Below are 27,490 nucleotides of genomic sequence, written 5' to 3' on the forward strand. Positions count from 1 at the left end.
TTTTTTTGTGCTACGTACAGTTGTGCCTTAAGAACAAAAAGGCAGTATTAGATACTAGTAATAATACTAATATTATAAGAGAATATTACTTCTTATTATGATATGAACCCTAAAACACTGGAACAGACTAAGGAATTAATTCCAAGAAGAGCTCACTACGGCCCACAGAATTTGGGCTTCAGCTCTGACATCATTCCAGGAACAATATTAACTACGAATGGGTTGTTTGGCTAGGGGGCAGTGAAGTACTTCGGTTCTATTGAGCCTTGCCATGCAACAGAAATATTGTAGAGTTAGTGTCTGTAATTTACTATCTTAAGAGATATAAGATTGGACATGATTCCACAACTTCCCTTGATAGCAACTACTATATGCAAAGTCCTATAACTAACTTGAATAGTTCATATTGCCCTTTAAGCCCATTATTTCCGTTTCGTCCTCAATAGAGACAGGTTTCATCAGGGTATTACTCTTTACATACTAACATTCTTATCATTTACTTGCCTTCTGCAGATGCTTACAGATACACAAGAGAAAGAAATCCCACCATTTGGTCTCCTTTGTATGTCTATGTTTTGTTAATTTACATAATATAACTAATACTACTGTGTGTGGTGCTACTTGAAGTATTTAGTTCAATATGTAAAACTGCATTAAGATCACAGCCCGATGGGATTCTACAGTAAAGGCCTACACAAGGTTATGCTGTTCACAATGGTAATCTTGGATTTGGACATTCTGGCCACTAATTTTGTGTTAAATTATATTGCTGCTTTAAGTAATAATTTTCAATATTAGAAGGACCATTAAATGAGATATAAGTGGGTTAAGCTGGCCTTTATTTTTAAAAAAACTGTAGTGTAATTTTTTTTTATCTTCCAAAATTACATATGTGATTTTATATTGCTTTATATCAAATGACAAAAATATCAAACAACTTGTCTGTCATTCGGTACTGGAAAATTAGTAGGTAGAGGAAAAAAAAACAACTTTCAAATAAAAATAAAAGGAACTCAACTAAAATATGTTGTAGCTTGGTAACTAAATTCCATTTCTATTATAACAACTCTAAGCAGCAGCACCTATGTACAAAGCTGAAGCATTCAGATATTACCCAAATAAGAACAGCATGGGTGGCTGCTGAAAAGGAAAACAAAACAAAACAAAACAAAACAAACCCAAAACAAAACCCAGCAGCTCTGTCAGAACTTAATTTATTGCCTTTCATCTGATTTTTAAAGAAGCAAAACATTAAACCCAAAGTACAAACCAAAAAGGGTTTTGATGGTATTCAAAATATTCCTAAATGAAACTCCCATGGAAGGAGCTGATTAGCAGTGGCCATGTATGGGATATTAAATTGGAGAGTAAGCAAAATTTCTTGAAAGTCTGTAAACACATTTAGAATGAAGACACAACTGCTTATATACAAGGGGAATGGAAAAGATCATTTAAAACCTATGGATTTTTTTTTCTTTTTCTTTTTCAGAAACTGTGTGGTATTGTGCAGCTGTGCTGCTGTCTTCATCACTCCCTCTGTCTCCAGTCCTGCTAATTAAAAGGTTGATCACAGAACAATGCTCTTCTCATTAATTTCAGTGTTCCGATTGGGCAGGATCCCCGCTTACCCCACCTGATCTTTTCACACTGCTGAAGTTAATGTGACAGGAGCCCGAAGATGGATTACCTGCTGCCATATTGCCCATCGCCTCCAATCAGGAGCTATCTGTGTAAACTGATTGTTCTAATTTGCTCTCATTATTTTTACAATATCAGGAGAAAATAACGCACACAGCTCACTGTCAAAGCCATGAAAATCAGCCATTAGTTAAACCCAGACACTGAGTGGCTTTATTAGGGGCACTGCAGTTTATTGATGTAGCTCGAGTCAAACAAGGCATTTGCTCCAACAGAAAAAAATGGTTATGCTGAAAGTAAATATTTATTGTAATAATACAGCAACAACAGGATGTTTGAAGTATCCTGCTCTTATCTCAGAAGCTTGGCTTTTGACACAAATTAACAGCAGTAGAGGACAGGGTTAGGCAGCAGCAAACATAGAACATGTAATGTGCACTCAATAGTTGAAAATCTTGCTTATTAAACCTTAAATCTATGAGTATTTGTACCTCTTAGCTCTCACATAAATGAACCCTATTCTGTGATTATGAAAATAAATCAATTAAAATTATTTTATTTTGTGCCCTGCACATAGTAGGAGTACAATAAATAATTGCTAGATTGAATTTTGCTCTAAACACTACACTTTCTCCAAAAAGTACAAGATGACTCAGGAACAAAAATTGTTTCTGTGATGATAACTCAAGTACTACTCTGAATTAGCAAAGTCTTAATTTTTCCATTATATTTTCAATAAGGATGATCAGAAGCTTTGTTACTAATTTGCCTAATATTCTAAAGAAATGAAAAGATATGCAATAGTGAAAAGCAGACTAACTAAACTACAGACTAGACTTCAATGCTCTTAGCAATAGATTATTTAAAACAGAAAGCAAAACAGAGTTGACAGGCTTGGAATTTTGGTAAGGGAGTGATGTGGATATAGCATTAACTGCTCTCCCAAACATGACCTCAATAGTAAATTTTTTTTTACAAAATTTGCCCCCCCATCCCCAAACACAGAGGCATACTAAAGAAAATATATTTTCATGCTGTGATATAAAAGCTAACACCCATAACGAAAAAATAGATTTAAGTCCAAATTTCTACACATGCCTATGAACACTTTGCTACTAGACTTGTCAAGAGGTTTACTAAGACGAACCCTAAATATCAATTTTTTCCATTTTGGGAGGGGGGAGGAGAGGAGAAGCAACAGGGATAGAATGAATAGAAAAGGTCTCCTTTAAAAAAAAAACCAAAAGGTATTTAAAGGATTTTCCCCTCTTCTAACTTGGCATCAGGAGGAAGTGTGGCTTCCTCTCACTTGTTTTCTACATAAAGGGCAAGGATGCCCTTCTTGGCTGTTCCCCTTTTAATGGCCACTTTTCTTTTTCTGAGAAATGTGTGCCATGCTTTTCTCCTTAAAATTCCTGCACTAAAAGACTGCACCATACTGCACTCCGCAAAACGTGCTGATGGCGCCAATTACAAGCCCCCAGCCGAATGCTCCAGCCCCCACCATTCGTGTAGATTTATGCGGGCTCTTGCCGACGTTATTACAAGTCAGAGTTTATTGGGAAATTGTTACATTATGCGGAGTGTCTAACAAATTGCTTATGCTGCTATAATTGGATTACAACAGCCGCTTGCTCCCACCGGTAAGATTAGGCAAGTAGGACTCCTGCCGATCTCTGAGCGTTAGCAGTAATTTTATTTGCCTTGCCTCTCTCTTTCCTAACAACATGCCTCTCTCCCTGCCAGCTGTCTGCTGAAAAGGCACAGGCTTGTTCCTTGGCCCTAACAATGCAATTACAGCCCCGCAGATCGCACTGTTTGTGCATTAAGTACAGAGCCAAAACGAGGCGAATTGATCGTTTGACTTTTGGAAGAGCCATGTGATCTCTCCATGCGGGTGATCCAACATGCATCAATGAGCAATGCTGCAGTAAATTCTTGATGAAGAACTTTCCTGCTTCAGTCCCTTCTCTCTACCTCTCCTTTTTCTCTGAGGAAGATATTGAGACCTATCATATGCTAATCCAGATCAATCCACATACAGGCATGATCTTATTAGGTTCTTGGCTAGATTTAAAACGGGACTGGTTTTAGCATCTTCAGGTACTATCAGATATGCCAGTAGTTCCTCAGTCATCAAAGTGCGGCTGCTACTAAACAGGTTCACAAAGAGTTCATTTCAAAGAACTACTGAAAGTTGTAGATTTTGTCAAATAAAACTGTTTTTAAATGCCTCTATTCATATTCCCAAGCAATCAGCACTGAAATCCTAGTTCTCCTTTTCTCTGCAGAATTACTCTGCTGGAGGATCAGCAATGATGCTGGCCAGTACGCCAACAAGAAGAATCAATACAGCTGGACTTGGGGCACTGAAGCAGCCAGACAATCGCTGCTCTAGGCAAAGTTTTTAACATCTTTCAGTGACAGCTTTCAGCTTCTTGTTTCTTTTTTGTTTTATGTTTAACAATGAGTGCTGGTAGCTGAGAGAGTTACTCTGATTTGAGGGTACGACTCCTATAGCCTCTAGGGTTCGGTATACTCCTTGGCTTGAGACAGACCTCTACCCAATTCTGCCATTTTCAGCATTTTCCCAAACAATTCAGTCTATGGCTGGATTTCCTCAATGACACATACAAGGATGCATTAATTTTTTTCATTTTCATATGCCATTATTCCTAAAAATACCATGTATCCATTCATTCAATTCATTCAACACATGAAATATCAACCTGTGCACAGCACTACTCTGTTAATTGCTGGAGATAATACAAAGTTTAGCTAAGACATGATCCCTGTCATGAAGTATGCTATATGGTACCAAGAGAGTTATAATATAGGTAGGTACAGGTGGACATATATGTACATGCATGTACAAATATGTACATCTATTCTTACTTACAGGTGCATACAAACTCCTGCCTACTAGAGAAGAGTCCTTAATTCAATGCCAAAGTCACAACTCTGTGCTAGTTTTCTCATCAGAAGCTAATAATACTTATTAATTTTAGGCAGTTTGAAAGGCTTTAAAAATGACTTTTTAAAACTTTCATTCATGCTTTTTTATAATACTGAAAAGTGATAGCTAAGAGTCATTAAAATTCAGTTTTTAGAAAAAGGGCATTCAACATGATATGATTAAATCCTATTACATAAACCACAAAGGTAACATTTAAACCTGGTAGTGTCTGTGTGCGGAAAGGACCACCTGACATAGACTTGTGGAAAAGCAGATTAAAGAAGCCTGTTAACATGTAGTTTAAAACTCAAAAGAAACTCTGAACAGCTGAAATGCCTTATAAATAGCTCAGACCCAGAGGAAGTGCAAACGTCTGCATTGTGAATTGTAGATCTTAATTACCGACAATGGCTGGTACAGCAAGTAGCACGAAAAAAAGTGAAACAGTTGCACTGTTCATGGTTGGCAATAATTCTTCAGGAAAATATTTACTATCAATCAGTTATGAGAAAAGGGACTCTGTGCTCGTAAAACAGCACGTTGCTTCTCATACCAGGACCATTTTGCTTCAGCATAATCTGAATTTAAACAGCTTGTTTCCTGCGGATATAATTTTGGAAATAAATAAAACAAGTCTTCTATCAAAATCTGGAGTGAGTGGAAAGGAACATCACATTTTTCTGTCTCAGTCAGTTGCAAACAGATTATCTGACTAAGAAAAAAAAACCCTTACAAACCATTGCTGAAGGTTTATCTCAAACTCATAAAGAGGCAAAGAATTCTGTACTGAGGCCAGAAATCCAGAGACATGTGACAACTAAATTCAGTCTGTTTTGTGTATATATGTTTAGGTAGAGGAAGGCAAAGCCAGAAACTAAAATTTTCAGCAATATTTTGCTGAAATGGCTTAAATGACAATTTTAACAAAGAAATTTGTAGTTTTCATTTTTCTTTACTGACAAAAAAAATCATGAAGGTTGACACACTAGACATGCTGCAATTATGGATTTTAAAGACTAAAGTGACAGTCAATAATGGCTATCTAATTAAAGCCACAATAATTTCAGCACTCATCTTATGTACCAAAATAAATACTGCCTTCATTAACTATAATGCTATAATTAGTAAGAGGGAAAGGTTTTATAGCAAGGAAAAGAATTTCATTGTCCCTAAATCCAATTGGGAACAAAATGATACTAATGAAAATAAGTCTGCCCCCTTTCTGAGTTTTAAATCTTTTCTTAGGTACCTTCACCATCTTTAATATCAAAGATATCATTGCTAGTTTGAAGTGACATTTATGATCCTCTGCTTCAGTTTCTTCATATTTTAACTAGACAAGAAGACTCTTCTCAAGAGCTGATTGGAAGGGTAAGATGTCAATAAAGTAACCTTAGATGCAACATTCTATAACTTCAGAGGAATATAATAGTATTGTTGCTAAAGGCATTAATGACAGATTCTGCACTGAAACAAATTTGTAGCTTCTATACATATCTTAAACAAAAAAGGAAGGCGGAAGTATTCAACAAGGGTTTTCAGCCATATTTAAGGCAACAATGTTGTTTACATCACAGCTAAGCTGGTCTGAACTAGTTTTTGTAAAAAAATGGCTAACACCAAGATATAGAAGGTGCTGTATGGGGAACTGATGGAAGAATCAAGACAGCAAAGTAAAGTAGCTTAAGAAACATATTTAAGACACATTGGAGCACAATTTGAATCAATATTAATATCTAGACCAAGTTAACAACAGCAGAAATATCAATGGCAGCAGATCATATGCCAAAATAGCTGCAGACTAGAAAATAGTGTCTGCATACAGTTCTACAACGGGGCAAAACCACCTTTTTTTTCAAAGATTATGCAATTGCTAATGTAACTAGAACTGATAACACTGATCTCTTCAGCTATATCTATTCTACACTAGCTCTTCCAAAGTAACATAAGATACCCTGTAAATAAAATGAGGAAATGTTTTCAATATTCTTGTACTCTCTGAACTCTTTGTAAAGAAGAAATTGGTTCTAACTACATATATTTGCTTGTCAAGAAACACCTGGCAATTGATTTACACAGGGAACAATGAAGCAGAATAGATGTTCAGGGCCAAGAAGGGATACAAGTAAGTTAGACAAGCACCAACAGAAAATGGTTAAGAGATATAAGCAGAAGAGGTCTGTGGAATCCGAAGCAAATATACTGGACTTAGTATGACTCTACTGAATTATCATCTGGTTAACACTAAGAACTACATTTAAGTTCGAGCACTTAATGGAGGTACCAAATGAGATTTATGGCAGGATAAGCCTAAAATGGGCAAGAAAGGGATGAGAAGGTCACCATCTGGGAGTGAGTCAGAATGCTGAGCATCGATGAGAAAACTTATTTCCACACCCAAGAGCCTAACAGAAATTATGCCATTGTACCAGATGCCAAAATATTTCTAACCATGCACCACTGAAGGAGAGGGTGGGAAAAAAAACACACTATACAGACACACACCAACATAACTAGCTAGCTTGGAGATCCTGGCTTACAAAGTATGGAGTAAACAAAAGGAACAGATGCTCACTTGGCCGGCTCTCAATAAAACTCATTAAAATTGTCACCCTGTCCTTGGATCTGTGCTCATGCTAAGATTTTACCTTGTTTAGCCAGAAGTCACCGACTTGTGATGAGACCCTAAGTGCAACATAATCTAGAAATTAAAAACAAAACCCTCCTCAAACACAGCAACATACAACCAAACGGAGCAGGGAGTAGGGGATGGGTGCTACAGAAAACAATTTTTTAGTTCTAAATAACTGACTGTAAATAAAAATATTTATAATTTATAAAAGTCAGACATGTCCCACATTTTAAAAGAAATCATTCAGACATCTTGATATCTGAGAGATCTAACTGCGAACCTTTAAGAGAGTTCTCTGATATTTTCCTTAAGCAGCCTTTAAGTTGCTAATCTGAATATAAATACTGGATCCTCATTTGGTAATCCTACCCACAGACTTCTGGATAATTTGAAGAAATAGTATCAGTAAAAACAAACAAAATATCTTTGCTTTTGGATTTGGGAGCATAAGATTGCAACCACATGACATTAGTCCTGTTTCTAATAATAATGGTGATACAGCTGAGGGCCTGGATATAAAATACAATAAAGTAGTTAAAGTTGCAAGAGTTGTAACAGCAATAGATCCCTAAATGGCTATAAAGGCAATAATTTTACAGATATTCCATATTAAAAAGTCAGCTAAACAAACAAAAACACTAAAATATTGTTTCAATTTCTAAAAGAGCTACTTGAATTTACTTAACTTTGGAATATCCAACATAACCAAATTCAGGTCAAACAGCTGACTAGAGGAAGCTCCTGAACATACCATGGACCACAATGTAAACCTGAGTAGTAGTAGATAGAAAAACCTCAATTCTCTATAGCTTGTATCTAAGGATCACCTCAGTATCTATTCCAAGGATAGCTCATACAGCAATGGCTTTTAAAGTACAATTATGGCAGATAGGAAGAAACTTGCAATAAGAAAGTTTGAGTAAATGAATTTCAACAAAGGATGGGAACAGCTAGTTTCAGTTGCAAATAGATTCATGTAGAATTTTGAAAAACTATTACGTATGACATAACTATTCTAATTTACACAGCAGAAAGAAGTAGCTTATATGCATGGTTAAACATGCTTGTCTACACAGTCCCAAAGCATCAAATACAGTGTTCTTTCAGCAGGTGCTCACCAAATAATAATAGATGGTGGGTTAATGATTACCATTTCTTCTAGCTCAGTTTTCATTCTTCCTATAAACATATGCTTCACTTATTCATGTATTAAAGCCTTAAATTGATTTGTAAAAATGACATTATATGGTATTCTACCCACCTTGGCCACACCTCAATTTTGTGATTATTGAGAACTATCCAGGCAACAAATGAGAGTTCATCTGAAACAAATCTTGACATAAAACCCCTGCAACAGATTCCATTGCAGTCAAAGCACTGCAAAAGGCAATTTCTTGTACCTAATTCGCTGCAACTCATCATATAACAACATGACAGAGAAATGATGTTCACTTGTATCATTTCTAAAATCAGCAATCCTAAAGGAACTTTTGTTTACAGCCACATTAGATGAAAATAATTCTCCTGGGTAGCAATTGGCACATTATTGATTTTCAATATTACTTACTTTGGCCACACAATTTTCAGTCTTCATAGCAGTACTTGCTAGACATACAGTTTCTTGGTTGAAGCAGAGTCTGGCACAGCTATTGTAAGTCTGTGAAAAGATTTTTTAAAAAAAAGTTTCAATACAGAAACACTACTCACCTTACAAATCTGCACATTTTGGTACAGGGGAAATAATTCTATAAATTCTGCATTTACTTTATGTCCCACATACAATGAACCATTACTTGCACCTGTAAATCACAGTTATTAGTCAGGATCAAGAATTAATGGGGGTATATGTTGAGGATACTTTTTTTGAAAGTTTCAGAGGAAACTGCTCAAAGTCCTACTTTGATAGAGCGGTGAGCTCAATGATGTGGGTAATTTATCCAACTATATCTCAACCCGTGCATGCATTTTCATCCTGGACAACTATGGTCTATGCTGAAATCCTGCAATCCCTCCAGCTCTGGATCTATGATCCCATGATCCTCCCATTGAACATACTGAAGAATTTCCTCTAACAGTGACGTTGCATGGATACAAATGGAGAACATGAATTGTCCACTGATTATCCCTATGATCAGTCCATTTCTTTTTAGGCTCATCTCTTTGATGATATATTTTGTGTTGCTTTTCCTTAACAACCTTCACTAGTAAAGGGGCAGCATGGTTCAGTAGAAAAGGTACCAACTCTGGAATTAGAGGACCTGGGTTCAAATTCAACCTCTGATGCTTATTATCAGTGTGACTGTGGACAAGTCATTTAACCTCTCTAGCCTTAGTTTCCCCATATGTATGATAAAGAGGTTTGCTAGATGGACTCTGAGGTCCCTTCCAGTTCTGTATCTATGACCCTAAGATATAATTTTGCAGACCAGAGGGGTGAAATTCAACCTCAAAATTCTACCGGGTTAAAATGTAACTAAGAAGCCATTTAACAAAATAAATAAAAATACAACAAGGATAATGCTCATTCATAGTTTTCTTAAGTCAATATGCAGCCCACAGGGATCCCTTTCTCTCTGAGTTTGATACCACTGTTGTAGCCTACAAGCTCTCCCACCACAAGGTATCCTTTATACTTATGTCAAAATCATATAACATTCCTTGAAAGATGTAACAAAAACTTTGTTGGCTAATTATTATCAATTGAGGCATAAAATTAGAGGGACATATTCTCGCCAAAGGTCTCTGGTGCTATCTTGGAGACTGTTCAGCACATAGTCTAATAGAAGAAGGATTCCTCATAGATAGTGAGGTCTTCCAAATACTCCTCTTTGTAGATGCCATTTTGTTGATTGTACCAAGTTCCAGAAGACTGTAGTGTTCCTAAGTAAGCAAGGTTCATAACCACTCAAGAGTTCAGTCTAACTAGCCAAACAGGAGAAACCAAGAGGATGAAGAATGCATATTGTCTAGACTAAGATATAAATGTAAATGAATGGGGCAGCTAGGTAGCTCGGTGGATAGAGCACTGGCCCTGAAGTCAGGAGGACCTGAGTTCAAATCTGGCCTCAGACCAAACACTTGACACTTACTAGCTGTGTGACCCTGGGCAAGTCACTTAACCCCAGTTGCCTCATTAAAAAAAAATGTGAATGAAGAGCTCATGAAGTTTGTTTATCAGACTGTAGCTCTTAGCTAGACATTGCAGATGGACAATGAACAGGAACCTGAACTGAATAGGAAGAGAGTAGGTTAACTTGCCTCTGGGAAATTATGTAGTGCTTTTAATAACCCCAAGCTTCTCTGTAAAACAAAGAACCATCTTTTTAATTCTTCCATTAATCTTGAATCTCTAAGTTATAAAAATTCTAATTCACAATGTTTTCTTTGGGTTTTATTAAATACAGAGCATCTCCTACCCTGGAGAGATGAACAATCTGTTGATTTCTATCTAAGGCAGTGTGGTATGGTAGAAGAACATCAGACAGGGACTTGGGAGAAACCTGGGGATGGAGCCCCCTCCTACCACTGACTGCATGATCATGACAGAGTTATAATAGACCCTCTGTACCTTAGTTTCTTCATCTGTGAAACAGGGCTGATAATGCCAATAGTACCTACTTTTCAGGGTTGATGAAGGGATCAAATGAGATACTGTGTGTAAATTGCTTTTTGCAAGCCTTAAAATGCTATGTAAATGCCAGTTGTTATTATTATTACATCACCTTTTTAAAAGCCAAGGCCTAAAATGAGGGAGAAGTAAGCTTATGGTTCAGGGAAACAAGAGAAAATATTTCTAACAAACTTTAATATTTACTCCTGAGAAAAAGATAAACAGGTCATGGAATCTTCCAAGTGATAATATGATGTATGTTAAGCCTCCAATTTTGTTAGAAAAGGATAAGATCCAAATTAAGATGGGGCAAAGAAAATAATCTTATAGGTTAATTTTAGTCCTTAATGAATATGTCAGTATATTAAAATCAGCAGTTAAGCATGACTGGTATTGCTGTTCAGGATATACATCATAACTGCAGTATGGCAAATGAAGATGAAGATGAAACATTAATAGCATGTGGCAAGTTTGCACGTTAGTTATTACAACTCTGGCCGATCCCAGAACAGTTCTATTGTATCTGAAGATGATGTGGATGATAAAATTATTTTTGTGTTTAAAATAATGCTAGATAGAAATGAAGAAGAAACTCAGATAACTCCTCTTATAGCTCATATTAAGGTTGAGGGGACTTTTTCTTTTATATTAATTCATTTTCTCAGCAATTAGATAAGGAAAGCTCTAGGGAAGAGAGAAGGTATGTATACTATGCCATCATCATCAAGTTTATTTTCGATTTAGCCAAGTTAATATTTTCTGAATTTACTCACCTAAGATATCAATCAAATTGTTTCATTAAACATACAATTTTAAGGTTAAAATGTAGTTATTGCATAATAAATATTTTAAAAGTTCTAACAGAGTGCATTTAAACACTTATGTTTTGTGCTCAGGGTGCAATATTTCTTTTGCAACTGTTCATACAACAAACATTTACTGCATCATAAAAAATACAAACCGCAAAGATCCCTGGATTGTTTTAAGGCATCTGAGAGGTCATTGACACTTTGGAAAGAACTGAAATTGAAATTTAAGTCTTAGCAAGCAGCAAGTTGTTAAAGGCTATTTTGTTTTCCTTCAAAATTGCTACTTTTTGGAAAGGAAACAGTGTAGTTTAAACACTGAACAGAATCAGGATTCTTTTGCATGTGGGGCTTTACCAAAGTGAAGCTAGAGGCAAATTACTTGACTATTTTATCCCTATTTGTTCCTTCTGTAAAACGGGGTGTACTGCTCCTGTCTGTTCATAAGAATCAATGAGTTAAAACTTGTGGAAGCCCTTTGATCTCAGTAGAGAAAAGGGGGTAAATAAATCCAATGTCTCACTATTACAACAACACTTCTAAGGTAGAACACAAATCAGTCAATACTCAAAATAGCTGCAGGCAAGATAGGTTTCTGCACTATTGCAATGTTTGAAAAGGTGGCTTCATTTCTGAACCAGAGGCAGAGAATTCTGCGTCGGAGTGCTTTAATAAGGTTTTATATTGCATATAAAGCACGCAAGCATAAACCGGTGAGATGCCTGCTTGCTGAAAACTACCTTCTCTGTGAAAGCAGGCTGTAATTCTGAACAAGTTTTCAATTTTCCCACTGCTGCTAGGGTAAAACATTTTAAAGAGTTTAATTTTTTACAATGGATTCAATGACATAGGATTATCTAACAAAGTAATGGCTAATCAATAGAAGGTTTAGTTGTCAGGTGAAACATATAACACACTAAAAGGGATTGATTGCCAGACTTCTCCTTATTTACTAGGAGGTATATATTTAAAATGACACAAACTTGTTACTAGGCTGCATTCTTTTAACCTTGCAAAGAGCTGCTTCAGAAGTCTGTTAAGCAACCCTATAGCAAAACAAGATATAGTATAATGAAAACGGGTGAGAGATAAGGGTGGGGGAACCTTACAGATATATGATGGCACCCAATTATGTCAGAAGCAAGAATGTGATCTTAGAAAATGCAAGTGAACAAAGCAACATCTTAGGAAAGCAGGAACTGTGATATTAAAAATATCACAGATGCTACCAAATCTGGTTCAATAAATGCAGAGCTATAGTTGATCTCATTCTGTATTGCTTTTAGGGTAGGTTCTTTTAGGACTTGTGCAGCTAGGCACAATAGTCTTTAAAAAAAAATGCTGTGTCCAGATTAAGTGTTGAATACAAAACAGAATTAGGTCCATATGGATTTTGACAAGCATAAATGCTATTTCCTTTATAATTTATACACAGTAGCTCAAGCTTCTGTATGAAAATATACTTTTTATGGTCATTGCAACCCAGGAGTTCAATAATATTTTTCCCTACTAAGTCTGTGATTACACAATTTATCAAAGAATGGTTACACTGAAATAAAAATAAAACAAAAATACCAACCCCCTATATAGTCTTCCTTCCTCCAAGTAATTTTAAGAATGCTGGTTATTAAATTGCTTCTTTTTGAAGAGTTTTTGTAGCTAGGCACAAATTGCCAGCCATGTTTTTGTTTTTTTTTCTAAAGTTATTAGACTCTAAAGAATACAGCAGAAGTGGGAAGTTATATAAACAAATCACTTCATCAGACTTGGGAAGATCACTTTTGTCTCACTTAGGAGACCTGCATTAATTACCTTTAAGGTCTTTTACATGGACTATTTAAAATAAATGCAATTTATTTATTTATTTCAAATGAGGTGCTTCTGCCAAAGTATTAAATAATGCCTACAAATACAAAAGCATTTTTATAAATAGGTAATTAAAATAGATGACTAAAATTAAGTCAAGCTGCAAAACATTACCCAGAATGCATTGTGGGTTTTTTTAATAAACATTTCAGGCATTTTTTTCCCCTATCAGAAGCCCAATGCACTCTAGCAAAAAAAAACCTGCAAGTTTTTAAAGAAAAAAAAATATATAATGAAATAATGCCAAAATCCAAACTAAAGTATTTACAGGAGAGTCCCTTAAGCATAGTTTGTCATACTGCAATTACACCTTGCTTAGTGCCAAGCCGAAGTCCTTAATATTACCACTAGAGGGAGAAAGTACTTTAACACAAGGCAATGGTAGATAGGATAGGGAATGGGTTTTTCTTGAGCAATTACCATAACAAAGCTCCCTTGGCTGTGTGTACCTTCTAATTACTCAACACAATTAAAATGACTAACCTAAAACAAATAGGAAAAAAATCTTCCTGCCTGATATCAAAGATTTCATTAAATTCTTGGAGTTTTTTTCATCAATCAAATCAGAAAGAAGGGAATGCTATCATATCCAAACACTACAGCTATTAAATGAAGTAAATGCTGCTAGATTTTTTTTTTAAAGGATGAACTGGATTTCTCGCAAAAAAGAAATGTCGTGGTATTTACCCATCTGGATGCTGCTTGAAAACAAATTGTCCTCCAAAGAGCAGAAATACAGTATGTTTTCTTTCAGCTCACTGGCTTATGAATTTGACTTTTTTTGTTGTTGTTTTGTTAATACACACTATAATGTCATTTTGTGTGCTGGTGATGCGCTACTTTTTCTTCTTACTCATCCAACTGTGTAAAGGAGCTATGCCCACTGCACTGCCATGCTTATACTAGGCTATTTAAACTCATGTAACTTGCTTGTTGGTGATTCTACGGAGTCATTCCAAGGCATTGGTTACTTGGAACAACCCAGGATTTAAAAATTTTAATGGGGGCAGGGAGGGGGGAAGAGAAGAGCAGGGAAAACAACTACTTGCTGTTTCTAAGAGGTTTAAATCCTTCCTTTTATAGGGTCCTGTCATTAACAGAAGATGACAACCAAGTCATTTTTCTTTCTGCTGACAATTGTGACATTTTTCCAGCAGCGTGCAAGGTGTTGAAAACCTGGCAGCTGTTACCTCCTGGGATGAAGCTACTTTTTTATCCTCCCTTGACAGTTTAACTCAATGGGTCAGCACCTTTAAAGACTGCAAAGTATCCTTGAAGAGGATGGAGGTTTGAATTACTGCTCCCTCCCTAATCAATGTAAACCCTCACTGCAGGTGAACTCTCCATCTATAGAGGTGCACAGGGGAGGAAAATGTAATGCCCTGAGCCAGATGGTTTTTATCTTGTTTTTAAAGAATAAAGGAACTAGCTAACAAGGGGGACAGCTACTTTGTTAGCATCTTGGCCTCTCTCATGGCTTTGCATCCCCAGGGTTCCAGCCATACAAGAGAAAGAATACAGAAAAACGTAAACACTTAAAGAAATATAACTAGAGGGCTGGGCATCATGCTGCTTTCAAAGAGTTTAGGGAACTCTGATGAATGCTTTATTTATCACTGCCCACGTTCTCAGGATGGTAAGTGGACACATACACAAAGTGCAGGGGGGTAGAGGAAGGATTAGACAGTGGTCACAATTTACTCAATTAGAGAGAAAGCCTAGGCTGACAGATCTTATTAGCACTAATACAGAAGCAACAGAAGAACTAGTATATCATAAGACCATATTTTCATAAGGTAACTTGTACTTCAATATATCCTCCCCAGGCTTTTTTCCTGCTTGTAGACGGGACAGAAAACTAAGAAAGTAACAGATACACTTTCTTGACTTAATACCTTAAAGGGGAAAATTAGAAAGAAAACTTTGGCCACTTCATATGTGAGTCAAATTGTAATCCATATTTTTATAATCAAAAGGAAAGGTGAAGTTTATAAAAGTGAAAGAACATTAATTTTCCACTAAAGGGTATGTTGCTTCTCTTTCCTGTTGCCCTTATTCCCTGCTGTTAGAAATGAAACGAGAAATCAGGCAGACAAAATGACTTGTCTGGATAAAAAAGGCAGTAGTGTCTCTGGGCTACTACTTTCCGTATTCAAATACTTTTCTAAGCTACTGTCACAGCAGTAATGGCCTTTTCTCAAGGATCTTAAAAGATTTCAAATAATCTTTGAAAACTCTAAGGTTAGTTTAAAATGGTACAGCTTTACAGTGTAACTATGTTCATATACTGCAAAAGGGAAAGAGAAAACTTTCTAAAAATATGGAAGAAGAGGTTCTTGAAATCTTATCAGAATGCTCTGGATCAACAATACCAAGTGAGGGGGCTGAACTGAAGTACAGCTTACATGATTCAAATCCTGCTTACACAGTACTAGCCCACAAGGCACCTTTGACACATCTTTCCTCAACAGAGCTTGTCTGCTGACCAAACCAGTAACAGCAAATGGCACTTCATTATTACTCCATTCAACAGAGGGAAGCGGGAGTTTAAACAACCTGCACTATTCCTTATCTTTAAAAACAAAACAAAAACCACAAAAGTGGGGTAATCAAGTTCAGGGCAGTCCTGGACAGCTGCCCTGTGACCTGCTTAAGTTGACCCCTGCTATTCATCACTCATCCCTAAGATTGGGAGGGCAAGCTCCTAGGGAGTGACCACCACAATAGACAGCTACAAGCCAACAGTAATCTGGTTGGAGCAAAAAACCAGATGGCACTGCAATAAATTTACAAATCTACATTCATGGAGCTGTTAAAACACCCAGGAGCTAAAAGGCTCTGAGAGCCCCAGGAGGATCTCTTACTTTCCTATTTCTAAAGGCCATTTCTCTTTAGAACACTGAGTTCATGCTCTTCATAAAGAGAATAGAGATAAAAACCCTTGACAAAGGAAGGAGGAGGGAAAAGCGTCATGACCTAATTAATCTCTAGTGCTTGGATCTCAACACTGAGTGATAGGTATTAGAAAAGTCATTTGGAGAGAGGGTGGGCAAGGAAGTTGTTGAATTAAATGGGGGGGAGGAGGGTAAAGCTGCTAAAAAAAAAAGTACAGAAAAAATTCAATCCCTTTCAAATACTGCATACAACACAACTTGCAACTGTAAAATAATTCAATAACTCATGCATTTATTTTTTAAATGAATCAGATTAGTCCCATGTGTGACCTGCTGGTCCATCTGTATGTGCTGGACTTAATGGGCACGATTTTCTCTTTTGCTTCAGTTTGAAGTCTGAGAGAGATAAATTTAGTTTAATTTTCAACAGATCAGCCTATCCATTTTCCAAATGGACCATCTGGACCAGCCTATTAAAATTAATTTATAACTTTGCAGAGTGAAAATTCGTTTGTTAGCTTAAATAAAGTTGCCAAAACTTTTTTTTCTCATGTCATTGTTAACTGACAGTTGTTTCTGTATAATAGTTATAGTGTTCCCACCTCTAATTTTATCTAACTCAATACAGTATTTCTATTCAGATGTATAGGTTAAATAGCTTTTCACCTTCAAGTGACCAAGTTACAATATTATTGATACTTAATTGAAACAAACAAATAACTCTCCCCAAAATCTACTAAAATGAACCAACTCCATCAAGGCAATTTATTTACAAAATGGAACACAGTACTTACTGAAAAGAATTTAAATCCACAGCAGATAAAAAAATAAAGATACAACGAACTTTAAGTTAAGTATATATTCCTGAAATTAACATTGTGTGTATATATGTGTATGTTTGTATCTATATGCAGAGATATTGATATGTAAACTAGAGCCCAGAACAGTGCCATGACACTATATAAATTGAAATTGCTACTGCTGAGGATTACATAATTTGTTTATCAAATCTGGCAGACCCAAAATGAAACTGACCTCTTTTTAGTTATGAATGGTGCTTTTTCTCCTCTCCATTTGAAAGACAGAGGGGAGAGAGAGAGTGAGAGAAAGAGAGAGAGAGAGAGAGAGACTTATTCAGAGAGACAGACATATAGAAAGAGACAGATCGAAAGATACAAGACAGTTAGCTATTGATGCTGTTGGCCCCCTTGAAAACCATCTTCAATGGAAGTGCTATATAATAAAAATGACCTACCCAGGTGGGTAAGAATCTAAGTTAAGATCACAGAAACTATGGCTTTTGGAAGCAATCTATTTGTATATTCATTTGGTACCAAGGAAAGATGGTAGAAAACAGTATTAACAGAGAAAAATGCATTTCTTTCCACCCTTGGGATGCTCTCATGACCATGCTGACTTTTTCTGTTGTTTTCAGAATTTCTTAATTCTGTAAAAAAAAGGCACCACAAAACTAAACTTTCACAGGTAGAATGTGTATGTCTTTGAAGGAAACTGGAAAAAGATATGGAGAATCAAAGACATCCCAACACATATACACAACTAATACTGTCTCTCTCTTTCTGTCTCTGTCTGTCTCTGTTCTATCTGGGAAAAATGAGATGGAAAGGAGAAAAAGCACCACCCATAACTAAAAAGAAGTTAGTTTCCACTTTAGGTCTGTCAGGCATGATAAACAAATTACATAAATGACTTTCCTTTATAATTAAGCCAAATATTGACCATGCCCAAGAAAAAAAATCAAGTTCTTTTTCCTGCACAAGGAATCTTACCTTCATTATGATTTCATCATATGTAAGAAATTGACTGTCATGTATTTGTTCACCACAGATATTGTGAAATGATTTTTTTAAGACTAGAAATTTATATATCTATATATAGATATAGATATATATAGATATATAAAGCCAGTCTAAATTCTAAGTACTCCAACTCCAGAGTAGATAATGGAAAGTTGAGGATTGTTGTTTGTTTTGTTTTGTTATTGGAGTGTGTGTGTGTGTGTGTGTGTGTGTGTGTATTTAAAGAATTTCATACCTGTCTAAGTGAATTCTTCTCTGGTATTATCTTCCTAGGGGGCTCGTCATTATTACAGTCTTCTCTCTCTGAGGAATTCTGTGAAAGAAAGTAAGCTTTAATTCAGTTCTCATCATTTCCAACATTATTCTGTGGGAAGAAACTGAATAACAACTATCATTTTGCAAGATAAAACATTATATATCTGTGGGCTTAATTATGTGTATGTATACATATGCATATATATGTGCACACATGCATACACACGTACAACACAATACATGCAGGGACACATACAGATATTAAAAACACATGTACATGTTGGGTTTTTTTTTGGGGGGGGGGGGGGGGGGTGTTGCTTCACAGATGTTTTAGGCACTAATGCATATAATAGGCCAGGCTTATCTCCTTCTAAAGCAGCAGGTAACTAGATGCAAATAGGTACATGTCTAGGCCTATTTGAGGACCATTTAAAGTATGATCAAAATATTCTCTATATCCTGTTTCAAATGAGTGATCTTCAACTATGCTAGATGATACGTATGGTTAAAAAAAACCATATGTTAAAAAAAAAGTCAGTGGCAATTTTAATAGTTGGCTTTATATATGTTTCTAAGTCTGGGTCTCAGCAGAGAAGGGATTAGGAAGAGGCAAAATAGGAAACCAGTCAACTAGACACTGGTGGTAAGGGTACTTCTGAATATTATTTCTATGAGAGGTACTTTTAAAAAAATGTAATACATATTTTTAATGTAAGAAAATTCAGCTTTCCATGGCATAGAGGTATTTATTTTGTGAAAAGTCAAGTCTCCAGTGTCAAGACTCACGTTACAAGCAGGGTTCAATGCCTCCAGTGGATAGTAACTCACCAGAGGAGCAATTTTCAAACCTTACCCAAGTCATACTGATGCCTTGTTCTGGCTCTCCTGGGCCCTCAAAACTTTCTTAGCTCTTTTCTCTATCTTTCCTAGAGGACTTATGTCAGAAAGCCAATACTAATTAGATAATTAATTCATTAACTCAAATATGAGTAGGATTGATTTCTAAAAACTGTTGGCCTCTGTCATTACCAAATAAAAGGGATAACAAAGGGATTTCATATACTTAGGAAGAAAACATAACTAAATAAAATTTCCTTTAAAGCAAAGTTCATAAGTAACAACAGTTACACTAAGTTATTCAAGCTAAGTAAGTTTTATAAATTAGAAAACAAGCATAATTCCAACAATTTTAGCATTTACATTTATAACACTAAAATCTGAACTATTCCTGTTTTGAGATAGTATCATTTATTTAATTCTAACTGGAAACTACTTTGTTTCCAGAACTGAAAACTAATTGTAATTGTTAAGTCTCTATGAAAGTTTTCATATAAGTTTCAAATCAAGCATCTATCCTTATTCTACAGCAGGAGTTCTTAACTTTTTTTGTGTCATGGACCCCTTTTTCAAAATACTGTTTTGAAATACATAAAATAAAATACACAGGCTTACAAAAGAAACCATGTATAAATAGTTATAGTTGTTTTAAAAACAAGGTCATGTATCCTAAGTTAAGAGCCTTTATTTGAAGAGTATTTGAGTCCTTAAGGTTGACAGAAATTAGACATGGTTCTCTACAATAGCTCTAGAGAGCCAGAGCTCCTTTTGGGTAGATACAAAAACTCCTATACCTTACTTGGAGGTTAATTTCGTGATATTTTAAATTTATGATGTCCTCAGTAAGATGATGGCTCTTAAAAATGTTAGAATTAGATAAAGAAAAAAAACACATATTATCATAAGCATTGGAAAGAAAACTAAAAACTTTTGAGATTTTTGTTTTCTCCATATCAAATGAAAGAATGATTAGCGACTACTTTTAAAAGAGTAATACAGATTGCTTATTATTTGTAGAGTGCTAAATGAAAAAACTGTCCACAAATTATAGGAGTGTATACAAAGGGAAAAGTCAAGTTCAGATCTATATCATTTATGAATTTATCTTTAGAAAAAATATGCAGTTCAATTTTTAAAAATTCTAGTAAACTAACTTATACAATAAATTTTTTTGCTAATATCTGTAGCATCTAATTTATAAGCAATTATTTCCAAACCCACAAGCTGTTCTACAATCATTTTTGATCAGGTAATTCAAACTTGGTTAAACGAATACCAAGTCTCTTGTAATTACAAATTAATAAAATTTTGGTGTATTGAATACTTGTAAAACCCTGTTACAACAAGCTGAAATGGCAAGATGTTTTGTTTTAGAGAAATTCAGTTATAATAAAAACATTGTTACAAAGCTATAGGTACTCAAGATAAAAGAAAATACATGCCAAGCTTTTCTACACTATATGAAAAGCAACATTCTGAATCAAATCAACAAATCTGAATCAAAGGAACAAGTGGGAGATGTCATTCATATATATGTATATGTATATATTACATAATACACACACACACACACATACACACACACACACACAAACTATTTTCTTCCTCCAAGTTTCTAACACTTCCTAACACTTTGTACTCTGTGTTGTTTGATTTTGGTGGATGGGCATTATTTCCTGTCAAGAAAAACTGGAAGGTTATCTGACGTATTAAGGGTAACAAGAAAACTGGAAAACTGAAGGAATAGCTCAACTAAGGCCTCCTACCAGCAATGCAAAGAACATACAAGTACTTTTTGTATAAAGATTTAAAATAAAAAGGGGTCAGAGAAAATGATGTTAGAGTAAATTATTTATAATCAAACACTTTTTCTATGAGTCACCCAACAATACATAAAAATAACATGAAAAACAATGATCTGTAATGCTATTCCACATGATAAGATTTTATTCTTGCATTTTATAACAGGCCAAAGTTGGTTATTTCTAAGCCAAAATGGCATGAAAGTTGACAGCTCATTTTATGGTACTTCACCCAAATAATTATACTATTTTATCTTACTTCAGTGAAACTGGGGCAGTCTTCTGGAATGGCTCTGGACTCTCCCCACTCTTACCCCTCCCCATTTTCTAGTGGCAAAGAAACAGCAACAAAGCATTGAAGACCTAAAAGCTGAAAAGCCAATAATTAGAGCTTATGAGAGAAAGCCAGTCAATTCCCCTCTAAGAAGGAAAGGAGTCCTCAAATGAGTTTGCTAATATGTCCATTACCAAAAGAAGGCCAGGCTTCTCATACAAAAGCAGAGAAATGTGGGGAAAAGAGAAGACATTGGAGAAACAAGAAATGAAAAAAGTAGAGAAAATAAGAAAGAAAAAACAGATGGAAATTGGCAATGGCGGCAATAATTGGTTGCAATGGGGGTGGTGAGTAATACATATTCTGATAACAGAGGAGAAATAAGCCAGTGATGAAGAAACAAAAGTCAGACTACCTTTGCAATTTGGTAGGGCAAACAACAAATTGCAGAGAAGTACTGTAGCCTTTGAAGGGATGGGACATCTCTTAGTGTATGTGGAACATATATAGTCACCTATATTTCAATACCACCAACCCTGAAATACATAGATCATTTTTCATGCATTGGCATTCACCAAATAGCCACCTGTAATTGATCTTGAAAGCATCAACTACCTACAAAAAGCCACTCAAGCCACATCTAAAAAGCCACACCTTCAATGTTTCCATGCATCCCTCTGGAAGTATGCCAGCTAACACATTTCAGTTAATTTATAGGAGATGTGAGGGAAAACAAAGGATTTGTCCTTCATTTGAATCTATGGCACATCACAGTAACTGACTTTCGAAATGATGACCTTCAGTCAAGAAAAGACTAAATTATACTCTATTTAGGAAGGCAAATATATACATAGTGTATTTTGGAAAGATTTCAATAAAAGAATCAAAATTTAAAATCCTAGCAATTAAAGTGAAGTAAAAACCTCTATAGTAAACTATGCTAGAGGAGTTCTGTTGGAATTCTAAAATAATAGCTTGTTTCAGTAATTTAAATATCTGGTTTCACTACAGCAAATACTCTCTCCACTGATGCAGATCACACACAACTCTTCAACAAAGTAAGAGATGGTGTTACAAGAACTGTATGTGAAGTAAAGGTAAAAGGCATCAGTAAAACAAAACAAAACAAAACAAAAACAACAGAATATGTGTGGCTGAAAAATCCTACAGCCAACAGTGATTGGCTGCTCTGACCTTAGGTAGCCTGTTCTCAGAAGAGAGACAGAAAGCCACCACCAGGCCCATCCTCAAAGCTTTTCCAGGTTGGTTTTACTTCCTAGAGCTTGTACTCTGATACCAGAAACCAGGGTCACCTCCAAACTATACTTGAGATAACAAGGTAACATTTTAGGACTCAATCACAGTTAAAAACTTTCTGGAGGAAAAACTGATATAACTAGCTATACCTTTCATAAAATAATGCTCTTTTGTTAATCTACTTACTTTCTTGTTCAATAGTATTAATAAACTTGGCAAAGGTACAGAACCAAACATTTCAATTACAACTTTGGAGTCAACTTCAGACTTTTAATTTGTTCAGGGCTATAATAACGTTAGCATTGTAGTTGAAGTTTGAGAAGTCAAGGGAAAACACATAGCATTTGTGGGAATACAATACAACATCAGATCTTAAGAGTGCATTTTGAAATGCTTCCTATGTAGCAAGAACTTGGTGCCAACGTTTGTTCAATGAATGACAGAAGGCAAGGAAGGAGGAATGTTGAATAAAAGAAGAGCTGGACTAAGGGTTCAGGAGACAAATCAAGATCATTTCAAAATCAACATGTACAAAACTCCTCTTCCTTTCTCTCCCAATTTCCCTGTCACTCATCAATGCTGCCAACCATTTCCCCAGTCACTCAGCCTTGAAAGCTTGAGATAATTTCTGACTTATTCTTCTTCTTCACTCATGGAATTTGGTAAGTTATCAGAATCTATCAATTTTTCCTTCAAAATCTCTCTCATATCTATCCATCCTTCCCTATATCTATAATTCTACTGTTACTACTATCCTAGTTCAAAACTATCAATACCTTTTGCCTGGATTATTGCGAAAGCTAGTCTCCCTAACTTGAGGCCTTGCCCCACCTCTCTTTCCTGCCAATTACCTGCTTAAAAGTGCCAAATTAAATACTTCCTTAAATATCATTATCATTCTGATACTCATCTGCTCAAAAACTTTCAATGGTTCTGTTTCCTACTATATACAATATAAGCCACTCTGCTTGGTTTTAAAGGCCATCCATAATCTATGTGACTTTATTTTCTACCACTATTCAATTAACAAACTCTGCTCTAGTCAGACACTCAATAAATGTTTGTTGAGTTCCTTCCTAATTGTCTCTTCAGGCATTCCTGTTAACTAGAATGCCCTCCTGTCTATTTCCTCAATCAAAATCCTACAATCTTTCCAGGTACAAGCCAAGTTCCATCTTCTCCATGAAACATTTCCTGATTAGAACTCTAGTTCTCACAAATCTTCTCCTCTAAAGTGTGATGGCCCTTATACACTATACCATACAATTTTACATTTAACAGAACTGTTGTAGTCCACCCCCCTACCTTCACCTGAGAAGGTCCAATATGAATCTTTGTTAGATAACAATCCAAGAGAAATATAACAAAAGTTAATTTCATTGGACTTTCTATGAAATAGTCCAGGGGTCTTGTTAAGCCCTTATACCATATATATTTTGATGTGGTATTCTTAAGAAAAAAAAGAGAGAGAAAGAAAAGAAACTTTAAAAAAAAACCTCAATCATTATCAAATAAAACATTTCCACATACAAAGTAGAATAGAAAGATTTCTATGTGAAATTGCAAATCTGTATTATGTAGAACCTGCTTTTCCTTCTAAATATGTAATAAATTCAACAAAAGCTGTCCAGCTTGTCTGTTTCCTTTTGGCTTTCATTCTGTTCTCTTCCATGCATTTTCTTTTCTTTTCTTTCTTTTTTTTTGGCTAGGCTATGGGGTTAAGTAACTTGCCCAGGGTCACACAGCTAGTAAGTGTTATGTGTCTGATGCCAGATTTGAACTCAGGTCTTCCTGAATCCAGGGCCGGTGCTCTATCCACTGTGCCACATAGCTGCCCCCTTCCATGCATTTTCAATATGGCATAGTATTCTGATCAGTATGCCTTTTGCTTCCATCAAAGGATTTTGCCTGGTACCTTGATTCCTGAGGCATATTCATATCAGTGATGTCTCAGGTTTAGTAGATTGGCACCATACTGTTGTCCACTTAATGTCCCAAAATACTATCTTGTATTGTTCTTAACTTGTTTTTATGACTATGTCTCCAAACAGACTTCAAGCTCCCTGAAGACATGGGATGTCATTTTTTTCAATTATTCTAAAGAATTCAGTACATAGGATTAATCTAGAGCAGAAAGAGACCTCAAGGACAATTTATTCCAACTCAATCATTTTACAAATAAGGAAACTGAGGCTTAGAGAAGTTAAGTGACTTGCCCAAGATCACGCAGGTAGTAAGCATCAGAGATATAATTTGAAACCAGGTTTTCTGATTCCAGAATTAGAATTATTTCTCTTATACCACATAGCTTCCTGGTAAAAAGAGAGGACAGGACACGTCAGAAGTGGGATTCAAACCCATGCTTCCCTGCACAGATGAAAACACCATAGAATAAGGAAAAACAAGCTTGAGATGAGTGCCTTAGACCTCTCACCTCTCCTGACATCAGTGATTCTGCCATCCTGCTCGATAAATCCTCCTGTCCATCCTCCACACTGATACCAAAGAGATTTTCATTAAGCACAGATCTGACCATGTTGCTCCCCTTCTCAAATTCTACTGGCTCCCTATTGTCTCTAGAATAAACTATAAACTATGTAGCTTTGAAAGTCCTTCACACCTTGGCCCCAAACTTGCATATTACTCTCCTCCAGTGCGCTACAATTATGCCAAGCTGATTTTCTGTTTCTCACATTATACTTCATCTTCAGTCTTAGTACCTTTGCATTGGACCACCACAGGCCCAGAATGTGCTCAGAATCTCCCTCTTCCTTTAAGACACAGGAAGTTTTTTCTCATTCCCACACATGCCATTGTCCCCCCTCACAAACTACCTTATATTTCTTCTATTTCACTACTTTTCATTCATTTGCATCTATTTTCTTTAAACCTATTCTGAATAATTTATGGATGTTTTCTCTCTCTTTAGAAGGTAACCTCTATGAATCTGTATCTCTAGCACTGAGCAGTGCCTGGCTCATCAGTGGATCCTTAATACATGTTTGCTGATTGACTGGTTGGTTGGTTGATAAGACAATGCAATCATTTCACTACTTAGCTAGTACACAGATAAATAAATCCATAACTGAAAGTCCATCAGTTCTTCCATCAAAGAATCTACCCCAAATTCAGGAGGAAAATAAATCCACCTTTAGCCACTAGGAGGGAGACAGTTCTCTTAAGTGTAACTTGATAGTAAATAGAACACTTGAAGGTTTAGGATTGTAGCCACATTCCATATGGTCTACTGAAGAGGTTATCTAATATGTTCAGTTCTCTACAAGCAGGCTTCCCTGCTGCATTTTTTTTCTTAAATATTTAAAAATATTTCTTTAACAACAGCATAGAAAGGATATTCTGAAAAAGTGCAGTATTGGTTCATCTGGGCAAACTTCTCTTCCTCTACATTTACCATGGTGGATGTCTGGTCAGAATTGTGGCAAACCAAAGGAGTCTCCAACTGCTCTTGTACTGGCTTTTCACACACACACACACACACACACACACACACACACACACACACACACCCCTACCTTCTCTCCCTCCCACCCCAAGGCCACTCCCATCCCCAACTGAGAACACAAGAAAAACTAATTCCATTACAAACACGTATAGCCAACCAAAACAATTTTCTAGATTGGCTATGTCCAAAAATATATTTGCCTCATTCTGTATGCTGAGCCCTTCACTGCTCTATTAGGAGGTGGGTTGCATGTTTCATTATTAGTCCTCTGGAATCATGGTTGGTTATTACATTACTAAGCGTTTAGTACAACAGTATTCTATCTCATTTATATATACCATAACATTCATCAATTCCCCATTTATGGACATTCTTTTTCTCTTCTTTCCTTTCTATTTCCTTGCTGAGTGAAAATGCATTTTTGTACATAACTCTCTGTGAGTGTGTGTGTGTGTATTCTTCCTTCTTTTGACCAGTTCAGATGAAAGTGATGTTCAAGTGTTAGTTATTCCTCCCACCTTCTCCTTGTTTGGATAGATATCTACTTGTGCATCCTGATTATGTGAAATAATTTCCCCCAACCTTCCTTTCTTTTCTGTCTCAGTATATTCTTTCCCTCTCTTTCCATTCTTAAGTTCATCAAGACATAACAGAACCCACTTTCAAGCCTTGACTAATTGGATTCCCTCTTTGACCCCTGATGATGTTAAGGACACATGCATTATCTCTTCATATGTGAATATAAGTAGTTTATCCTTGTCTCGTCCTTTATCGTTTTTCATTCATGTTTACCTTTTTAAATGTTTCTCTTCATCCCTATATTTGAACTTCAAAGTTTCTATGCTATTATGATCTTTTCATCAGAAATGTTTGGAAGCTTAAAAACGCATTTTTTCCCCCTTTGACATATACTCAGTTTTGCTGGGTAAGTTATCCTTGGCTGTGACTCAACATATTTCCTTTGCTTTATAGAAAACTGTAATCTAAGTTCTCCAGTCCTTTAAACTGGTGGCTGTTATATCATGTGTGACGCTAGCTGTGGCTCCTTGGTACTTGGATTCTTTCTGTTTTTCTTTGGCCTGGAATCTCAGGGTGTTGGCTATGATTTTTCCAGGGAGTTTTCATTTTGAAGTTTCTTTCAGGAGGGGAGAGGTCGATTCTTTCTATTTCTACCTTGCCCTTTGGTTCTAAGAGATCTGGGCAATTTTCTTTTAAGATTTCTTGAAATATGATGTTTATGCTCTTTTTTAGGGGTGGGGGCAGTCATGACATTGAGGTAGTCCAATGATTCTTAATTTTTTTTCTCCTCAATCTGTTTTCCAGGTCAGTTTTTACTATGAGGCACCTCATATTTTCTTCATTTTTTTTAGCCTTTTGATT

General features: G+C 35.9%; 1 protein-coding gene across 2 annotated transcripts in view; it reads right to left on the reverse strand.

The window, feature by feature from the left end:
• The window catches only part of BTRC (beta-transducin repeat containing E3 ubiquitin protein ligase), a 193,136-nt gene that overhangs the window by 71,473 nt on the left and 94,173 nt on the right, over nucleotides 1–27,490 (reverse strand). For both annotated transcript variants that reach the window (XM_027851774.1, XM_027851773.1), the window contains 2 exons: nucleotides 18,458–18,535; nucleotides 8,794–8,883 (listed from right to left, as the gene is read on the reverse strand). In XM_027851774.1, the coding sequence (XP_027707575.1) occupies nucleotides 8,794–8,883; nucleotides 18,458–18,535 (168 nt within the window). The remainder of the gene's footprint in view (nucleotides 1–8,793; nucleotides 8,884–18,457; nucleotides 18,536–27,490) is intronic.

The sequence above is a fragment of the Vombatus ursinus genome, unplaced genomic scaffold (genome assembly GCF_900497805.2).
Source record: "Vombatus ursinus unplaced genomic scaffold, bare-nosed wombat genome assembly UNPS02009205.1, whole genome shotgun sequence".
NCBI lineage: Eukaryota > Metazoa > Chordata > Mammalia > Diprotodontia > Vombatidae > Vombatus > Vombatus ursinus.